Genomic DNA, 19,036 nt, shown 5'->3' on the forward strand with positions numbered 1-19,036 from the left:
TTCATCATTGGAAACAGATTAGATATTTCTGAGGTTTACATTTTTTTTAATCCTTCACTACTTTTTAAAACGTATTATGGCTGCAGGGGCAGTATTGAGTAGCTTGGATAAAAGGTGCCCAGAGTAATCGGCCTGCTCCTCAGTCCCAGTTGCTAATATATGCATATTATTAGTATTGGATAGAAAACACTCTGAAGTTTGTAAAACTCTTTGAATGATGTCTGAGTATAACAGAACTCATATGGCAGGCAAAAACCTGAGAAGAAATCCAAACAGGAAGTGGGAAATCTGAGGTTGGTTGATGTTTAACTCATTCCCTATTGAATACACAGTGGGATATTGGTTATGTTGCACATCCTAAGGCTTCCACTAGATGTCAACTGTCTTTAGAAACTTGAATAAGGCTTCTACTGTGATGTGGGGCCGGATGAGATCCCTTTGAGTTAGTGGTCTGGCAGAGAGCCAGGTCCTGGTCATGCACATTTCACATGATAGCGACCTGCGTTCCATGGCTTTTCTACAGACATAGTAATTCTCCGGTTGGAATGTTATTGAAGATTCATGATAAAAACATCCTAAAGATTGATTATATACTTAGTTTGAAATGTTTCTACGACCTTGTATAACTTTTTGAAGTTTTCGTACGACGTTCGGCTGGACCTGCACGAGCGTTTAGATTTGTGTACTAAAAACGCTGACAAAAGTAGCTACTTGGACATAAATAATGGACATTATCAAACATTTTTGATTATCAAACAAATCAGAATTGTATTGTGGTACTAGGATTCCTGGGAGTGCATTCTGATGAAGATCATCAAAGGTAAGGGAATATTTATAATGTTAGTTCTGATTTCTGTTGACTCCAACATAGCGGAGAAAATGTTTTTTCTGAGCACCGTCTCAGATTATTGCAGGTTTGCTTTTCTGTAAAGTTTTCTTGAAATCTGACACAGCGGTTGCATTAAGGAGAGGTATATCTATATTTCCATGTCTAAGAATTGTATTTTCATTGACATTTATAATGAGTATTTCTGTAAAATGATGTGGCTCTCTGCAATATCACCGGATGTTTTTAGAACTAGTGAACCTAACGCGCCAATATATACTGAGATTTTTTTAACATAAATATGCACTTTATCGAACAAAACATGCATGTATTGTGTAACATGAAGTCCTATGAGTGTCATCTGATGAAGATCATCAGGTTAGTGATTCATTTTATCTCTATTTGTGCTTTTTGTGACTCTTCTCTTTGGCTGGAAAAATGGCTGGGTTTTTCTGTGAGTTGGTGGTCAGCTAACATAATCGTTTGTGGTGCTTTCGCTGTAAAGCCTCTTTGAAATCGGACACTGTGGTGGGATTAACAACAAGATTACCTTTTAAAACGGTATACGATACATGTATGTTTGAGGAATTTTAATTGAGATTTCTGTTTTGAATTTGGTGCCCTGCACTTTCACTGGCTGTTGTCATATCGATCCCGTTAACGGGATTGCATCCCTAAGAAGTTTTTAACATTTGATTCTTGAAATGCTGAAGCCATACTGTATCTCAGATTAATCTTTCCCCTCTTACACCTTCTGTTGACTTTGTTTCTTGGGGCACATTTTGATGCGCTTTAAAATGTCTTGACCCAAAGTGCTGAATGGTGCCTTCTTGACCTCTGTTAGGAGGATGTGGTGTGTCATGCTTTTACTGGAATGCCCTCTCTAAACCAATGGCTCTGCGGCTCTTTCTCAATTCATCTTTCCTTGAGTCCACACGTCCTATATCCTCACCTCCTTCTCAAACCGCATTGGAGGAGGTAGTCTGAGGGGAGGAACCTTGGACGGCTTCCTCCAATAGGGTTGAGAAGGTGACAAGGATATAGGATGTGAGGACTACTAGGATACAATTAATCATGGAAAGACTCACTAAGCCTCTCTCTCTCTAAGCACTTATTAACATTTACACTTTCCATCTGCATGTCTAAAGTGGTGATTTTCTTTCAGGACTTTTACAAAAACAAAACAAACAAACATGCATTTAACTTTCAATATGATTAACTTTCAGAGTAAGTTCTTAAATGTATTCTCTTTATACAGTAAACTATGCAAATATTCTAGCTACAATGCAGTATGAAATTGCTCTGTAGGAATGATGTTGTACATTTTTTGTATAAGGGGATGGGATGATATTTGTGAGGATGGGGCTGTGTGTGTAAAGGGATAAAGAGCCTTGTGTTGTCCATCAGGTGATCAATACAGAGGGGACGTGGGTGCAGCTGGACAAGAATAGCGTGGTGGAGTTCTACGAGAGCAACAAAGGAGAGGCCTGGTCTCTGGCCCGAGACCCTGGGGGAAACCAGTACCTACGCCAAGGGGAAGGTAAGAGCCCCTATAATTACCTTTTTACTTACCTTACTGCTTTGAGACCTCTGTAATTGTTGTGGACCAGGGCCCATATTCACAAAGCAGCTCAACAGTTCCTAGGAATCCTGCTTTAAGACAACAAAAACTAAAAGCAAATCAAATTTTATTTGTTACATGCACTGAATACAAGTGTAGACTTTAGAGTGAAATGCTTACTTACAAGTCCTTAACCAACAATGCAGTTTTAAAATACCTAAAAAAAGAAGTACGAGATAAGAATAACAAATAATTATAGAGCAGCAGTAAATAACAATAGCGGGGCTATATACAGGGGGTACCGGTACGTAGTCAATGTGGAGGCTATATACTGGGGGTACCGGTACAGAGTCAATGTGGAGGCTATATACAGGGGGCACCGGTACAGAGTCAATGTGGAGGCTATATACAGGGGGCACCGGTACAGAGTCGATGTGGAGGCTATATACAGTGGGCACCGGTACAGAGTCAATGTACGGGGGCACCGGTGTCGAGGTAATTGAGGTAATATTTAGATGTAGGTAGACTTATTAATGTGACCATGCATAGATAAAAACAGAGTAGCAGCTGCTTGGAGGGGGGGCAATGCAGATAGTCTGGGTAGCCAGTTGATTAGCTGTTCAGGAGACTTATGGCTTGGGTGTAGAAGCAGTTTAGAAGCCTCTTGGACCTCTGGTACTGCTTGCTGTGTGGTAGCAGAGAGAAGTCTGACTCTGGTGGCTGGAGTCTTTGACAATTTTTAGAGCCTTCATCTGACACCGCCTGGTATAGAGGTCCTGTATGGCAGGAAGCTTGGCCCCAGTGATGTACTGGGCCATACGCACTACCCTCTGTCAGAGGCCGTGCAGTTTCCATACCTGGCAGTGATGTGCAGATAGTGGAGCTGTAAATCCTTTTGAGGATCTGGGGAACAATACCAAATCTTTTCAGTCTCCTGTTCATGACTGTCTTGGTGTGCTTGGACCATGATAGTTGTTGGTGATGTGGACGCTAAGGAACTTGAAGCGCTCAACCTGCTCCACTACAGCCCCGTCGATGAGAATGGGGTTGTGCTCGGTCCTCCTTATCCTATAGTCCACAATCATCTCCTTTGTCTTGATCACGTTGAGGCAGAGGTTGTTGTCCTTGCACCACACTGCCACGTCTCTGACCTCCTCCCTATTGGTGAGATTTTCACTGGACACTTTAATGAATCTAACATGGATGTGAATGGATGTTGTGGTTGCTGTTCTTGGTGGAGCCAATGTGGTCCAGCTCTGTCTTCTGTCCCAACAGAACAAACCCTTCTAGAGCATGGGGCCCAGACCCCCCCAACTAGCCCCTTTTCTGTCCAGGCCTTCAACAGTGCTGCTGGAGCCATTGGGGCCAACGGGACACAGGGCTTCAACTATGGCATTTCAAACAACAAAGGTGAGGCCATCCGGGGGACGTGGATACGTGGCTGGGTGGGTGAGGGATGCCTACACTGAGTGTACTAAACATTAGGAACACCTTCCTAATATTGAGTTGCACCCCCATTTGCCCTCAACAGCCTCAATTATTCGGGGCATGGACTCTACAAGGTTTCAAAAGCATTCCACAGAGATGCTGGCTGATGTTTACCCAAATGCTTCCCACATTTGTGTCAAGTTGGCTGGATGTCCTTTGGGTGGTGGACCATTCTTGATACAAGAAACTGTTGAGCGTGAAAATCCCAGCATCATTGCAGTTCTCGACAAACTCAAACCGGTGCGCCTGGCACCTACTATCATTCCCCGTTCAAATGCACTTAAATATTTTGTCTTGCCCATTCACGCTCTGGCACACATACGCAATCCATGTCTCAATGCTTAAATATTATTCTGTAACCCGTCTCCTTCATCTACACTGATTTGAAGGTGACATTAATACAGGATCATAGCTTTCACCTGGTCAGTCTGTAATGGAAAGAGCCGGTGTTCCTAATGTTTTGTACAATCAGTATACATGGGCTTGGTAGCTACAGCTGCTTCTGCTTTAGGAAACTCCTAAATTGTTGCCTGAAGCAGAACCTTGGTCATGGTCATTAGGCATAAAACTTGATAAAATGGTCAAACATGGAGTGAAATGAGCAGGTAGTGTATCTGAACTAGGAAATCCACATTTTCGTTGTCTGTTGAAAAGCATTTTAAAACAAATCAAATCATATTTTATTCATCACATGCAGTTGTAGACCGTACGTGAAATGCTTACATACAAGCCCTTAACCAACAATGCATTTCAAGAAATAGAAAATAATGATTAAATAAACTAAAGTAAAGAATAAAATAAAAAGTAACACAATAAAATAACAATAACGAGGCTATATACAGGGGGTACCGGTACTGAGTCAATGTGCGGAGGTACAGGTTATTCAAGGAATTTTGTACATGTAGGTAGGGGTAAAGTGATTATGCATATACAGCGAGTAGCAACAGTGTAAAACAGTGTAAAAACAAAAGGGGGGGTCAATGTAAATAGTCAGGGTGGGCATTTTATTAATTGTTCAGCATGGCTTGGGGGTAGAAGCTGTTAAGGAACATTTTGGACTGAGCCGTAAGCACTATGCTCTCTAGCGCCTTTCGATTGGATGTCGAGCAATTGCCATACCGGGCGGTGATGCAACCGGATGCAGCTGTAATACTTTTTGAAGATCTGAGGACCCATGCCAAATCTGTTCAGTCTCCTGAGTTGAAAAGGTGTTATCGTGCCCTCTTCACAACTGTCTTGGTGTGTTTGGACCATGATAGTTCGTTAGTGATGTGAACACCAAGGAACTTGAAACTCTCGACCCGCTCCACTACATCCCCGTCAATGTTCAAGGCGGCCTGTTCGGCCTTCCTTTTCTTGTAGTCCACGATCAGCTCCTTTGTCTTGTTCACATTGAGGGAGAGGTTGTTGTCCTGGCACCACACTGCCAGGTCTCTGACCTCTTCTCAAAAGGCTGTCTCATCCTTGTCAGTGATCAGTCCTACCACTATTGTGTCTTCAGCAAACTTAATGATGTAGTTGGACTCTTGCTTGGTCACGCAGTTGTGGGGGTACAGGAGAGGACACCCCTGATGTTGAGGATCAGCATTATCACCTGGGAGCTGCCTGTCAGGAAGTCCAGGATCCAGTTGCAGAGGGAGGTGTTTAGACCCCTTAGCTTAGTGATGAGCTTTGGGCACTATGGTGTTGAATGCTGAGCTATAGTCAATTAACAGCATTCTCACAACGCTGTTCCTTTTGTCCAGGTGGGAAAGGCCAGTGTGGAGTGCTATTGATATTGCGTCTTCTGTGGATCTGTTTGGGCGGTACGCGACTTGGAGTGGGTCTCGGCTTTCCGGGATGATGGTAATGATGTGAGCCATGACCAGCCTTTCAAAGTTCTTCATGGCTACCGACGTTAGTCGTTTATGCAGGTTACCTTTGCTTTCTTGGTCACAGGGACTATGGTGGTCTGCTTGAAACATGGGTCTTACAGATTCAGTTATGGAGAGGTTGAAAATGTCCGTGAAGACACTTGCCAGTTGGTCCACATATGCTCTGAGGATCCTGGTAATCCATCTGCCCCGCAGCTTTGTGAATGTTGACATGTTTAAAGGTCTTTCTCACATCAGCTATGGAGAGCGTGGTCACACAGTCATCCCGAACAGCTGGTGCTCTCATGCATGCTTCAGTGTTGCTTGTCTCGAAGCGAGCATAAAAGGCATGTAGCTTGTCTGGTTGGCTCGTGTCACTAGGCAGCTCGCTGCTGGGTTTCCCTTCGTAATCCATAATAGTTTGCAAGCCCTGTCACATCCGACGAATGTCAAAGCCGTTGTTGTAGGATTAGGATTCAATCTTAGTCCTGTATTGAAGCTTTGCCTGTTTGATGGTTCGTCTGAGGGCATATCGGGATTTCTTATAAGCGTCCGGATTAGTATCCCGCGCCTTGAAAGCGCAGCTCTAGCCTTTAGCTCGATGCGGATGTTGCCTGTAATCAATGGCTTCTGGTTGGGATATGTACGTACGGATACTTTGGGGTCGACGTCATCGATGCACTTATTGATGAAGTCGGTGACTGAGGTGATATAGTCCTCAATGCCATTGAACATATTAATTCCAGTCTCTGCTAGCAAAACAGTCCTGTATGGTAGCATTTGCGTCATCTGACCACTTCCATATTGAGCTAGGCAGTAAGCAGGAATCAGGAGGATAGAATTATGGTCAGATTTGCCAAATGGAGGGCGATGGAGGGCTTTGTATGTGCCTCTGTGTGTGGAGTAAAGGTGGTCTAGATATTTTTCCTCCTCTGGTTGCACATTTGACATGCTGATAAAAATGAGGTAAATTTGATTTGTTTGGCTGAATTTACAGAGTAGATCCGAGTTTGAGATTATTACAGAGAATGAAATAATGTTACTTAGGGAGCCAATAAACCTACTGAAACCGTTCATGTTTGAGCCAATCATTACCCCAGATCAGAGTTTGTTCTCATAGCATTAACAACACAGATATGCCGACTGAAACACCTCAGCTAGAGGGTCGGCATAGGCAAACAAACTGGTGTGAGTGGGGATGCTGCCAGGTAATGGCTAGAGTGTGAGTGTGTTGTAGAGAGAGAGTGGCAATACAGCACAAAATCCCAGTGGATGGTGGCTGTATTAGATCTAGTCAGATGTTCCTGTATTTATTGGACGTGTCGGTGCTCAATATGTACAGTTGAAGTCGGAATTTGACATACATTTAAACTCAGTTTTTCACAGTTCCTGACATTTAATCCTATTAAAAACTCCCCGTCTTAGGTTAGTTTGGATCACCACTTATTTTAAGAATGTGAAATGTCAAAATAGTAGTAGAGAGAAAGATTTATCAGCTTTGATTTATTTGATCACATTCCCAGTAGGTCAGAAGTTTACATACACTCAATTAGTATTTGGTAGCATTGCCTTTAAATTGTTTAACTTGGGTCAAACATTTCGGGTAGCCTTCCACAAGCTTCCCACAATAAGTTGGATGAATTTTGGCCCATTCTTCCTGACAGAGCTGGTGTAACTGAGTCAGGTTTGTAGGCCTCCTTGCTGGCACACGTTTTTTCAGTTCTGCCCACACATTTTCAATAGGATTGAGGTGATGGCCACTCCAATACCTTGACTTTGCTGTCCTTAAGCCAGTTTGCCACAACTTTGGAAGTATGCTTGGGGTCATTGTCCATTTGATTTCCTGACTGATGTCTTGAGATGTTGCTTCAATATGTCCACATAATTTTACTTCCTCATGATGCCATGTATTTTGTGAAGTGCACCAGTCTCTCCTGCAGCAAAGCCCCCCCAGAACATGATGCTGCCACCCCCCGTGCTTCACGGTTGGGATGATGTTCTTCGGCTTGTAAGCCTCCCCCTTTTTCCTCCAAACATAACGATGGTCATTATGGCCAAACAGTTCTATTTTTGTTTCGTCAGACCAGAGGGCGTTTCTCCAAGAAGTACGATCTCATGTGCAGTTGCAAACCGTAGTCTGGCTTTTTTATGGCGGTTTTGGAACAGTAGCTTCTTCCTTGCTGAGCGGCCTTTCAGGTTATGTTGATATAGGACTCGTTTTACTGTGGTGGATATAGATACTTTTGTACCTGTTTCTTCCAACATCTTCACAAGGTCCTTTGCTGTTGATCTGGGATTGATTTTCAATTTTCGCACCAAAATCCGTTCATCTCTAGGAGACAGAATGCATCTCCTTCCTGAGCTGTATGACGGCTGAGTGGTTCCCATGTTGTTCATACTTGCTTTCTATTGTTTGTACAGGTGAACTTGGTACCTTCAGGCATTTTGAAATTGCTCCCAAGGATGAACCAGACTTGTGTAGGTCCACAATTTTTTTCTGAGATCTTGGCTGATTTCTTTTGATTTTCCATGATGTCAAGCAATGACTTCCGACTTCATTGATGGTCGCAAAGAAACGTTCTCCCCCCCAAAAGATGAGTTTTACCCAGGGCACGCGCACCATAGTTTCATTACACATCAGCCCTTGTTACTGCCAATCAAGGCTCTGATTGGTGAACCACTGATCCAGTCACAGCTCTGTCTTTTGACAATGCTAGGTATACCCACACACACAGTGCTTTTAACATTGTATTTTCAACTTACATATTTGACACATTGACATGACTACTTTGTGTGTGCTTATTCATATAGTCGTTATTATTTAACATGTTCTCACCTGGGATTTGAACTCGCATTCCGATATTCCTGCTACACCACCATGTCTGTATCAATGACTGATTTCACCTGTAGGCCTGTTCCTAAATCTCAGCTGTTTTAAAATACACGGAAGGAAAACTATTATGCACTTCACAGCCTAAAGTATGTGGACAACTGCTCGTTGAACGTCTCATTCCAAAATCACGGCCATTAATATGGTGTTGGTCCCCCCTTTGCTGCTAGAACAGCCTCCACTCTTCTGGGAAGGATTTCCGTTAGATGTTGATACATTTGCTGTGGGGACTTGCTTCCATTCAGCCACGAGCATTAGTGAGGTCGGGCACTGATGTTGGGTGATTAGGGCTGGCTCGCAATCAGCATTCCAATTCATCCCAAAAGGTGTTCGATGGGGTTGAGGTCAGGGCTCTTTGCAGGCCAGTCAAATTCTTCCACACCGATCTTGACAAACCATTTCTGTATGGACTTAGCTTTGTGAACAGGGGCATTGCCATGCTGAAACAGGAAAGGGCCTTCCCCAAACTATTGCCACAATGTTGGAAGCACAATCATCTAGAATGTCATTGTATGCTATAGCGTTAAGATTTCCCTTCACTGGAACTAAGGAGCTTGAACCATGAAAAACAGCCCTAGACCATTAACTTTACAGTTGGTACTATGCATTGGGGCAGGTAGCGTTTTCCTTGCATCCAAACCCAGATTCGTCAGTCAGACTGCCAGATGGTGAAGTGTGATTCATTACTCCAGAGAACCCGTTTCCACTGCTCCAGAGTCCAATGGCGGTGAGCTTTACACCACTCCAGCCAACGCTTGGCATTGCACATGCTGATCTTAGGCTTGTGTGCGGCTACTCGGCCATGGAAACCCATTTCATGAAGCTCCCGACGAACAGTTCTTGTGCTGATGTTGCTTCCAGAGGCAGTTTAGAATTTGGTAATGAGTATTGCAACCGAGGACAAACAATTTTTACGAGCTACGAGCTTTTTCACTCGGCGGCCCCATTCTGTGAGCTTGTGTAGCCTACTACTTCACGGCTGGGCCGTTGTTGCTCCTAAACGTTTCCACTTCACAGTAACAGCACTTACAGTTGACCAGGGCAGTTCTAGCAGGGCAGAAATGTATATGAACTGACTTGCTGGAAAGGTGGCATCCTATGATGATGTCCCGTTGAAAGTCACTGAGCTCTTCAAGTCAGGCCATTCTGCTCCCAATGTTTGTCTATGGAGATTACATGGCTGTGTGCTCGATTTTATAAACATGTCAGCTGTAATGGCTTCCTTTCTTCTTGACCATAGCCACTGCCCTAGCCTGAAAGCGGGGTTGTTTCATACGCATACAGTCCACATTCAAAGTTTCCAATCGGCCAAAACATTCAATGAGATCCAGGGATATGGTGCAAAAAAAATGTTTTCTTCTTATATCTAACAAACATATTCTCCAATCAACTTAAAGCATAGATTACTTGACGTGAAAAATACATAATATAATCTGTCTGTATGGTCAAAAGACTATACCGCTTCCGCGTCTAGCTAGGACTTCCTGCCTTTATCCTAACACGCTTACCACCGTACAATGAATGGGCAAGAGGGGGGGACAAAATGTTAGTTACACTAATAACAAAGAAATATATCTCAATCAGGTAAATATACATCATAAAGGTACCTATCCAATATTTCATCATGTACATGGAGCTCTGTATGTTCCGTCTGTTATACAAATATGTCCAAATCGGCTCTAATATCAACAATGGGTGTAATAGCCAAACTCAAATTGCTGAAATAAGTAAATAAATGTCTAAAAGGTAATGAATGTGTGGCTCAGCAACAAAGTCAGCATACCCCACATCCAGAGGTTGTGAGTTTAAATCCTAGGTTGGGATTTTGAAAATATTGAAAAGCCCACTGTCTCAAACCATTATAAGTAAAGGGGGTTACAAGGTAAGTGGAACGCTGTTCAGCTAAAATAGTGTAAACATCTATAATCAATGACAATATGATTACATTTGACATGATCATTTAAGGGTGGCGAGTAGCCTAGCAGTTAGAGTGTTTAGCCAAAAACCGAAAGGTCGCTGGTTCGAATACCCGAGCCAACAAGGTGAAAAATCTGTCGGTGTCCTTGAGACTTAACCCTTATTTGCTCCAGGGATGCCGTACTACTAAAGCTGACCTTGTAAAACACCACATCTCACTGTGACAGTAAAACATATATATTGAAAAGCCACTTTAAAAAAAAATATATATATATATATATATATATATATATATATATATATATATAATATAATTATTTATTTTTTCAAACCCTTTACTTATAATGGTTTGAGACATCTGGGACCATCACGTGATAACCTCCAGGGGACCATGACATAACATCCCAAGAACGTTCAGGGGACCATGACACAACGTCCCAAGAGCATCCTAAAAACGTCCTCTGGGATGTCACCGAGACAAACTAGGAAGTAGACAAAACCTCCACAACATCCCAATAAAATTCTGGGGACTTTTAGTGGACCTCCCAAAATGGGACTAACCGGGAACTATACAAAGGACCCCTGAAAAATTTCCCTTGGGGCCATCGTGCGATGTCCTAAGGACTATTAAAATAAATGTATTGATCATCCTAAAAAAGTCCTGACATGGTCCTCAGTGACTTCCAGAGAACGCTCTCTTGAGACCATCACGCAACGTTCTTAAAATGTTCTCAGTATGTCAGTGGGATAACGTCACGCCGCAGCCCTTAAGTGAACCAATGGGATCGACGTCCCCTATTTGCTGGGAAGTCACCCCGCTTCTCTTGGTAAACGCATCACTGATTCTACTTTTAAACATGAGCTCTATAGCTCCCATCCCTGCTTAGAACTCTCAACCAGCCCAGGGCTGCACTGCAAATGTTCGACTACCTTAGTGTCATCTATCAGATATGAATTTAGGAAGCATCATTTTGTGTTCGAGTTACTGTATTAGTTTTTCTTTCTGGATCTCTAAAACACCTAAATGCCTAGAAGATGTGTCAATATGACCAGACTTACTAACCTTAAGGCGCAGCACACGTGGTGCTCTAATGAGAAACATGGTCAGATTAGTTGATATTCTCCTTACTATTTATATGTTGTATTTTTTATGGATCCCCATTAGATGCTACCAAAGCAGCAGCTACTCTTCCTGGGCATCAGCAGAATTAAGGCAGTTTATACCATTTTAAAACATTACAATACATGCACAGATTTCACAACACACTGTGTGCCCTCAGGCCCCCACTACCACATATCTACATTACTAAATCCATGTGTATGTATATTGCGTATGTTGGTGTGTGTGTGTGCATGCATGTGTCTGTGCCAATGTTTGTGTTGCTTCACAGTCCCCGCTGTTCCATAAGATGTTTTTGAATCAGTTTTTTTTAAATCTAATTTAACCTGTGTGCCAGTAGTTTAGACAGACAGCTCGGTGCATTCAACATGTCAATACCTCTCACAAATAAAAGTAATGATGAAGTCAATCTCTCCTCCACTTTCAGCCAGGAGAGATTGACATGCATTTGACTAATATTACTTACTATTAAGTATCAATAAAGTATAACATGTATCAATATGTTTCCATTCACTCCATTTTCCCAGCCCCGGGCTCAAACTGCTGTCTCCCAGCCTTAGTTCATGCATCTCTTACTACCTTTTTTTTCTGTTCTCTTATAGCTATCTTAACTCCAACTGCCTGTCGTTCTGACTCTCAGTCTTCTGCTCTCCCAATGGTCATCCTCTCCCTCCTCCTTTCTCCTCCTGTGGTGATTCCTTACCTGTTCTCTCTCCCTCCTCCTTTCTCCTCATGTGGTGATTCCTTACCTGTTCTCTCTCCCTCCTCCTTTCTCCTCCTGTGGTGTTTCCTTACCTGTTCTCCCTCCCTCCTCCTTTCTCCTCATGTGGTGTTAACTTACCTGTTCTCTCTCCCTCCTCCTTACCTGTTCTCTCTCCCTCCTTTCTCCTCCTGTGGTGATTCCTTGCCTGTTCTCTCTCCCTCCTCCTGTGGTGTGATTCCTTACCTGTTCTCTCTCCCTCCTCCTTTCTCCTCCTGTGGTGATTCCTTACCTGTTCTCTCTCCCTCCTCCTTTCTCCTCCTGGTGTGTTTCCTTACCTGTTCTCTCTCCCTCCTTTCTCCTCCTGTGGGGTTTCCTTACCTGTTCTCTCTCCCTCCTCCTTTCTCCTCATGTAGTGTTTCCTTACCTGTTCTCTCTCCCTCCTCCTTACCTGTTCTCTCTCCCTCCTCCTTTGTCCTCCTGTGGTGTTTCCTTACCTGTTCTCTCTCCCTCCTTTCTCCTCCTGTGGTGATTTCTTACCTGTTCTCTCTCCCTCCTCCTGTGGTGTGATTCCTTACCTGTTATCTCTCCCTCCTCCTTTCTCCTCCTGTGGTGTGTTTCCTTACCTGTTCTCTCTCCCTCCTCCTTTCTCCTCCTGTGGGGTTTCCTTACCTGTTCTCTCTCCCTCCTCCTGTAGTGTGTTTCCTTACCTGTTCTCTCTCCCTCCTCCTTTCTCACTGTGATGGTGTCCCTGTATTCATGTCCTGTGTTTTACCCTGTAGATGGTTCTTCATCACACAGCCTTGCATCTTCTCATGAGTATGTGCACAAAATCAGTATGTCCGCGGCTGGGCATGGTTCTGCTCTCTCATCTCTCTCTCTCTCAGGCAAAAGGGTGGGTAACATACAGAATGCATGAGTCCTTCAGACTGAACACTTTCTAAAGACCAATTATATAATACCTAGCCTGGGGGACAGTGTTGGGCTGGGCTTTTCATTTGTTGCACCATGATCCTTTTGCTACCTCTGTCCATGTTAGGGGCCTTCAGTGAATAGATGGACAGACCTTTCAGACATGCATAGGTTGATTTTAGATCATTTGAAAAACGTATGTCACTATTTCAAGGCTCTTCTGAATTGCAGTCACTTACTAAAGTGAATTGGTCGACAACTTTCCACAGTCTGAGGCTACTTATTTATTTTTAAAAAAATTCGGACTTCTCTTCATTTCCTCCCATTCGTTTCATTTTATTTCCCTTTCATAATCCCTCTTGTTTTGACCCTTAGATGTTGAGTGTTGTACTCTGAGTAAACTGGATGTGCTGCCTTTTACACTAAACCTCAATGAGTTATAGTATAACTGTTTCTATTTTGTGCCTATCTACTAGCCTCTAAACATCGACAGAAAAGCCACTCCCCAAAACAGGAGGGTGGACGCTCCTCGGACAACTCCAAAAGCAAAGACCTGTCGGCCAGCGAGGCACTGATCCTGAGGTCAGACACGGCCAAGCTGCGGTCAGACTCTCATAGCCGCTCTCACTCGCCCAACCATAACACCCTGCAGGCGCGGAAGGCCGAAGTGCGTGATCGTGACTCCACCGGGCTGCGCCCCGAATCGCCCAACCCAGGCTCCCGCTCCTCTTCGCTCAAGCAGAAGGGCCTGTCCTCCTCCTCGGGGAAGTATAGCCCCTCTATCACCTCCTTGGTGTGGTCCTCCTCCCCCCAGCATGACCAGAACCTCCCTCCCAAAGTCAGCCCCTCCACGGCTCTGCTGGACCCGCCCAGAGAGAGATCCAAGTCGGACTCGTACACATTGGACCCGGACACCCTACGGAAAAAGGTCCCTCTCGCCTCGGAGCCACTGAGGGGAAGGTCCACCTCGCCTAAACCCAAACTATCTCCCAAGGACAGGTGCAGCAAAGGAGGTGACATGAACATGGAGAACCGCAGCCCATCACCCCATGTGACCCAGGAGGACCTCCACAGGGAGGTGGTGATGTGTACGTCTATTGGTCTTCTTTCCGATGATGAAGGAAATGATGAGAACATTGACGTGAGCAACACAGAGGAGGGCTCTTCCAAGGTGCACTTCAGCATCTGCAAGGTGCCCATCAAGGATGAGCTGGAGGGCAGTCGCTCGTCGGCAAAAGTCAGCCGCAAGACCTCCAGCCGCCACGTGCGCCCCAAGAAGGACAAGTCTGGCCCGCTCTTCAAGGGCGAGAGCTCATCAGGGCTCACCGAGACCACCAAGCAGGCTATGTCGCCCTCGGTGGCAGAGTGCGCCCGGTCGGTCTTCGCCGCGTTCCTCTGGCACGAGGGCATTGTCCACGACGCCATGGCCTGCTCCTCGTTCCTCAAGTTCAACCCGGAGCTGACCAAGGAGCACGCACCCATCCGCAGCTCGCTGGGTGGCCAGGGCGGCCAAGAGGAGAAGGAGAGCAAGCTGATGAACCGCCACTCGCTGGAGATATCTTCGGCCCTCAATATGTTCAACATTGCCCCACACGGGCCCGACATCTCCAAGATGGGCAGCATCAACAAGAACAAGGTCCTGTCCATGCTCAAAGAGCCACCACTGACCGAGAAGTGCGAGGACGGCAAGGGGGAGCCCGTCTCCCATGAGGTGACCACTCATCCCTTCATTAGGGCCAAGTCCATCCTGCCGCTCACACTCCAGCACCTTGTTGCATTCTGGGAGGACATCTCCATGGCGACCATCAAGGCAGCCACCCAGAACATGATTTTCCCCAGCCCGGGCTCCAGCGCCATCCTGAAGAAAAAGGAGAACGAGAAGGACACTAAGAAGTCCAAGAAGAAGAAAAGAGATCAGGCGGAGGTGCGCCCCAGGGGGAACCTGTTTGGGGAGATGGCCCAGCTGGCCATCGGGGGACCAGAGAAGGACACCATCTGTGAGCTGTGTGGGGAGTCGCACGCCTACCCTGTCACCTACCACATGAGGCAGGCCCACCCAGGTAAGATCAACAATGTTGGGTTAGCTTTTATTCCATACGTTTAGAAATACACATGCCATGTCACTGTGTGAGGTTAGCCTACCTCTCACATATAAAGGTCAGACATGAAAATCCTATTTTGTTTTATTGATTGTGTGGAAGAAAAGAAAGCTGAACATGTCTTCATACCGAGGCGGATGGTGGCTAAGCCCATGACACCGTATACACTGTATCTCTGCTCGTACAGCAGCACTACTCAATATGATCTTAGCATAAGATACATGTATCTGTGTTCTATTTAAGTCTGTGGATCTTAGCATCATCTGGTGTGTTTTGGGCAGGTTGTGGTCGCTACGCGGGAGGCCAGGGCTACAACAGTATCGGCCACTTCTGTGGGGGCTGGGCAGGAAACTGTGGAGACGGAGGGATCGGTGGAAGTACCTGGTACCTGGTGTGTGACCGCTGCAGGGAGAAGTACCTGAGAGACAAGCAGACTGCTGCCAGGGAAAAGGTACTGTACTGCTCAACGCTTCAATAGATGTTTTGTATCTTTACACATGCATAATAATTTAATACATTTGTGTAAGTTAATAATTTCATAAAATTCTTCAAGCTTATGGGAACTTAACAAATAATTGGATAGTTAACGAACATAAGCCCTTAACAATCAGGATTTAACACTAACATATTATGCTCAATGTATTTATTTCTCACTGTAAAAGTTCAAAGGATAACCTTACTCAACCATGTGCTTTCATAAACAACCTTGGTAATATGCTCGTGACAAGTCATACAATGCATTATGTTTCCCCAAACTTCGACCTCTTTAACCACCACTTAAATTGAATCTCTCTCCCTACCCATCGAGGTGAAGCAGTCGAGGAAGAAGCCCCTGCAGTTGAAGATGCCGCGGGCACTGCCCACCATGGAGGCCCACCAGGTGATCCGTGCCAACGCCCTTTTCCTGCTTTCCCTAAGCAGCGCCGCCAAGCCCAGCCTGCTGTGCCACCACCTGCCGCGCCCGCTTCACTCCCTGCTGCCCAGCCTCAAGGAGGGCGTCTCCAACGAGAAGCCCAACAAGATGGGCTGCCTCTACCTGCAGATGCTGGCCAGGTAAATGATAGCTATTGTGATGATGATCAAATTGAAAAGCACTGGAAAGATTGGGAGGGAAGAAATGTAAGGTAATCTCTTTTTATTTTTGCCTCCCAGACAGTCTCATTCTCTTCTGGTTTTATGCCCTTTGGGATGGCATTACACTTAAAGCGCTGTGGCAATGTTAGTTGAAGTGATATCTCATGGACATATTACACAGTGAAAACAGTCATGGAATTATTTGCTTTGAGGCAGCATCCACATGAATAAACCCAAAATATTTAAACTACATTGGTACTACATTGGTACGTAAACCTGTCTCCCCTCTTCCAGGCAACACACAGAGAACTTTGGTGGGTACCAGGATGACAACCTGTTTCAGGATGAGATGAGGTACCTACATTCCACGTCTGTCCCTGCACCCTACATCTCAGTCACCCCCGACGCCTACCCCAACGTGTTCGTGGAGCCCGAGAGCAACATGAAGTCAATGCCACCCAGGTAACACACACACCTCTTTTTGAGAGTAGAGATGAGCAGTCTGATTATGTCTGTGTTTATTATTTGTGGTTGTAGTGTATGTCATATCTGTGTGCGAGGGGGATTTGTATCAGTGTGAAACAGATGGTCAACATTTCTGTGTTCGTCTCTTGCAGTCTGGAGACCAGCCCAATCACAGATAGTGACTTGTCCAAGAGGACGGTGTTCCAGAGGTCTTACTCTGTAGTGGCCTCTGAGTATGACAAGAAGCACTTGGCCTCTCCGGCTAGGGTCAAAGCCGTGCCCAGACGGGGAGTCCACAGTGGGGATGCAGGTGGGTAAACCTTCCCGTAAACCACCAGACCAGAAGGCTTTGGGCCCTTAATATTATTATTATTAGGGGTTCAGCAGCGAAAATGTTAATAGGAGGAACAACATGAATTTGTGCATGAGGCAGAAATAATGAGGTGCGATTCGAGTTTTGCCATCATCTGGAAGACGGTGTCCTTTTTGGGTCAGTCGAGGAAAGGGAGAGCGGAGGGTTGTTGAGAGACGGACCCTCAGTCTGCTGCTCTTCTCCCTCCGCTGAGACTGACCATCAGATGCAGGCACGAGTAGCCCAGTAAAATAAAAAAGCTAATTATTTAGATGTATGCTCACTCAGCTGTGCCTCACAAGTAATACAACAACTGTTTATATAGCCTACCAATTTTTTACTTTTAAATATGTTTGAAAGATGGTCCAAACAACAATGCATTGGCAGGGAAATTCACTATACGGTGATAATGTATTTGGTCTATATCCTACTGCACAAACCTCATTTGCTACAGTTCTGTTTTTAACAGGTTAATGTTGCATGACATTGTATTAAGTAGATCTTGCATCAGAAATGGTTGGTGACCACTGCCCTATTGTGTTTCGTCTGGATTATTATTATTAGTATGCCGGTTCTTCTTGCCAGGAAAATTCACATGCAAATTCCTGTGAGATGGTAAGGCCAAGGAGGGTGCAACTTGACATGATAGTAAAGACCCTTAGTCCACACCCTTTCATGCGATGCCATAACAATTGAAATTGAAACTTTGAAAGGTTGTGCCCTTCACTTCTTATGACCTAGAGTCCTGAAAATTCAGTGTGTAGGTCCCACTTCTCACAAGGAACAAATTTACCTCAAGAACCCATAAGGTCCACCATGATGAATTTCCACCATTTGGAATGTTTTTAAAAACACTCCAAAGGCTACTCCTCTGTCCATTAATGCTACAAACAAAATGTGAGGCCGTCCAGTCCATCATTAGAAATGGTCCAAAATACACTATACATACAAAAGTATGTGCATACCCCTTCAAATGAGTGGATTAGGCTATTTCAGCCACACCTGTTGCTGACAGGTATATAAAATCGAGCAAACAGCCATGCAATCTCCATAGACAAACATTGACAGTAGAATGGCCCTCCTGAAGAGCTCAGTGACTTTCAATGTGGTATCATCATAGGATGCCACCTTTCCAACAAGTCAGTTTGCCACATTTCTGCTATGCTAGAGCTGCTCCGGTCAACTGTAAATGCTGTTACTATGAAGTGAAAACATCCAGGAGCAACGACGGCTCATCCGCAAAGTGGTAGGCCACAAAAGCTCACAGAATGAAGCATCTTTCTTCAGTTGCAGCACTCACTACCACGTTCCAAACCTCCTCTGGAAGCAACGTCAGCACAAGAACCGTTCGTTGGGAGCTTCATGAAATGGGTTTCCGTGGCCGAGGGGCCGCACACAAGCCTAAAATCAGCATGTGCAATGCCAAGCGTGCCAAGCGTCGGCTGGAGTGGTGTAAAGCTCACCGCCATTGGACTCTGGAGCAGTGGAAACGGGTTCTCTGGAGTGATGAATCACACTTCACCATCTGGCAATCCGACGGACGAATCAGGGTTTGTTGTATGCCAAGATGGCATAGCAGTCGGACATGTCTCTTTGTCTTGTCCTGTCCCGTGTATATATCTCACTTTCCATCTACGGACTGAAAATACTTCCTGCAACCCGCCTCACTCAATGTGGAACGGATCTGCTATTTTTATACTTTATAACTGGTAACCACATCAGAAACTAGCCAGCTTACTAGCTAGAAGTCAGTTATCCACTGCTTGTGGTCATCAATGT

At 44.9% G+C, this 19,036-nt stretch overlaps 1 protein-coding gene across 10 annotated transcripts in view; it reads left to right on the forward strand.

The window, feature by feature from the left end:
* The window catches only part of mycbp2 (MYC binding protein 2), a 265,465-nt gene that overhangs the window by 186,295 nt on the left and 60,134 nt on the right, over nt 1-19,036 (forward strand). For 9 of the 10 annotated variants that reach the window (XM_031805789.1, XM_031805794.1, XM_031805797.1 and 6 more), the window contains 7 exons: nt 2,234-2,366; nt 3,663-3,797; nt 13,744-15,327; nt 15,648-15,817; nt 16,175-16,419; nt 16,735-16,902; nt 17,058-17,215. In XM_031805789.1, the coding sequence (XP_031661649.1) occupies nt 2,234-2,366; nt 3,663-3,797; nt 13,744-15,327; nt 15,648-15,817; nt 16,175-16,419; nt 16,735-16,902; nt 17,058-17,215 (2,593 nt within the window). The remainder of the gene's footprint in view (nt 1-2,233; nt 2,367-3,662; nt 3,798-13,743; nt 15,328-15,647; nt 15,818-16,174; nt 16,420-16,734; nt 16,903-17,057; nt 17,216-19,036) is intronic. The other variant, XM_031805791.1, reaches the window with a different exon arrangement.

Source organism: Oncorhynchus kisutch, linkage group LG26 (assembly GCF_002021735.2).
Source record: "Oncorhynchus kisutch isolate 150728-3 linkage group LG26, Okis_V2, whole genome shotgun sequence".
Taxonomy (NCBI): Eukaryota; Metazoa; Chordata; class Actinopteri; order Salmoniformes; family Salmonidae; genus Oncorhynchus; species Oncorhynchus kisutch.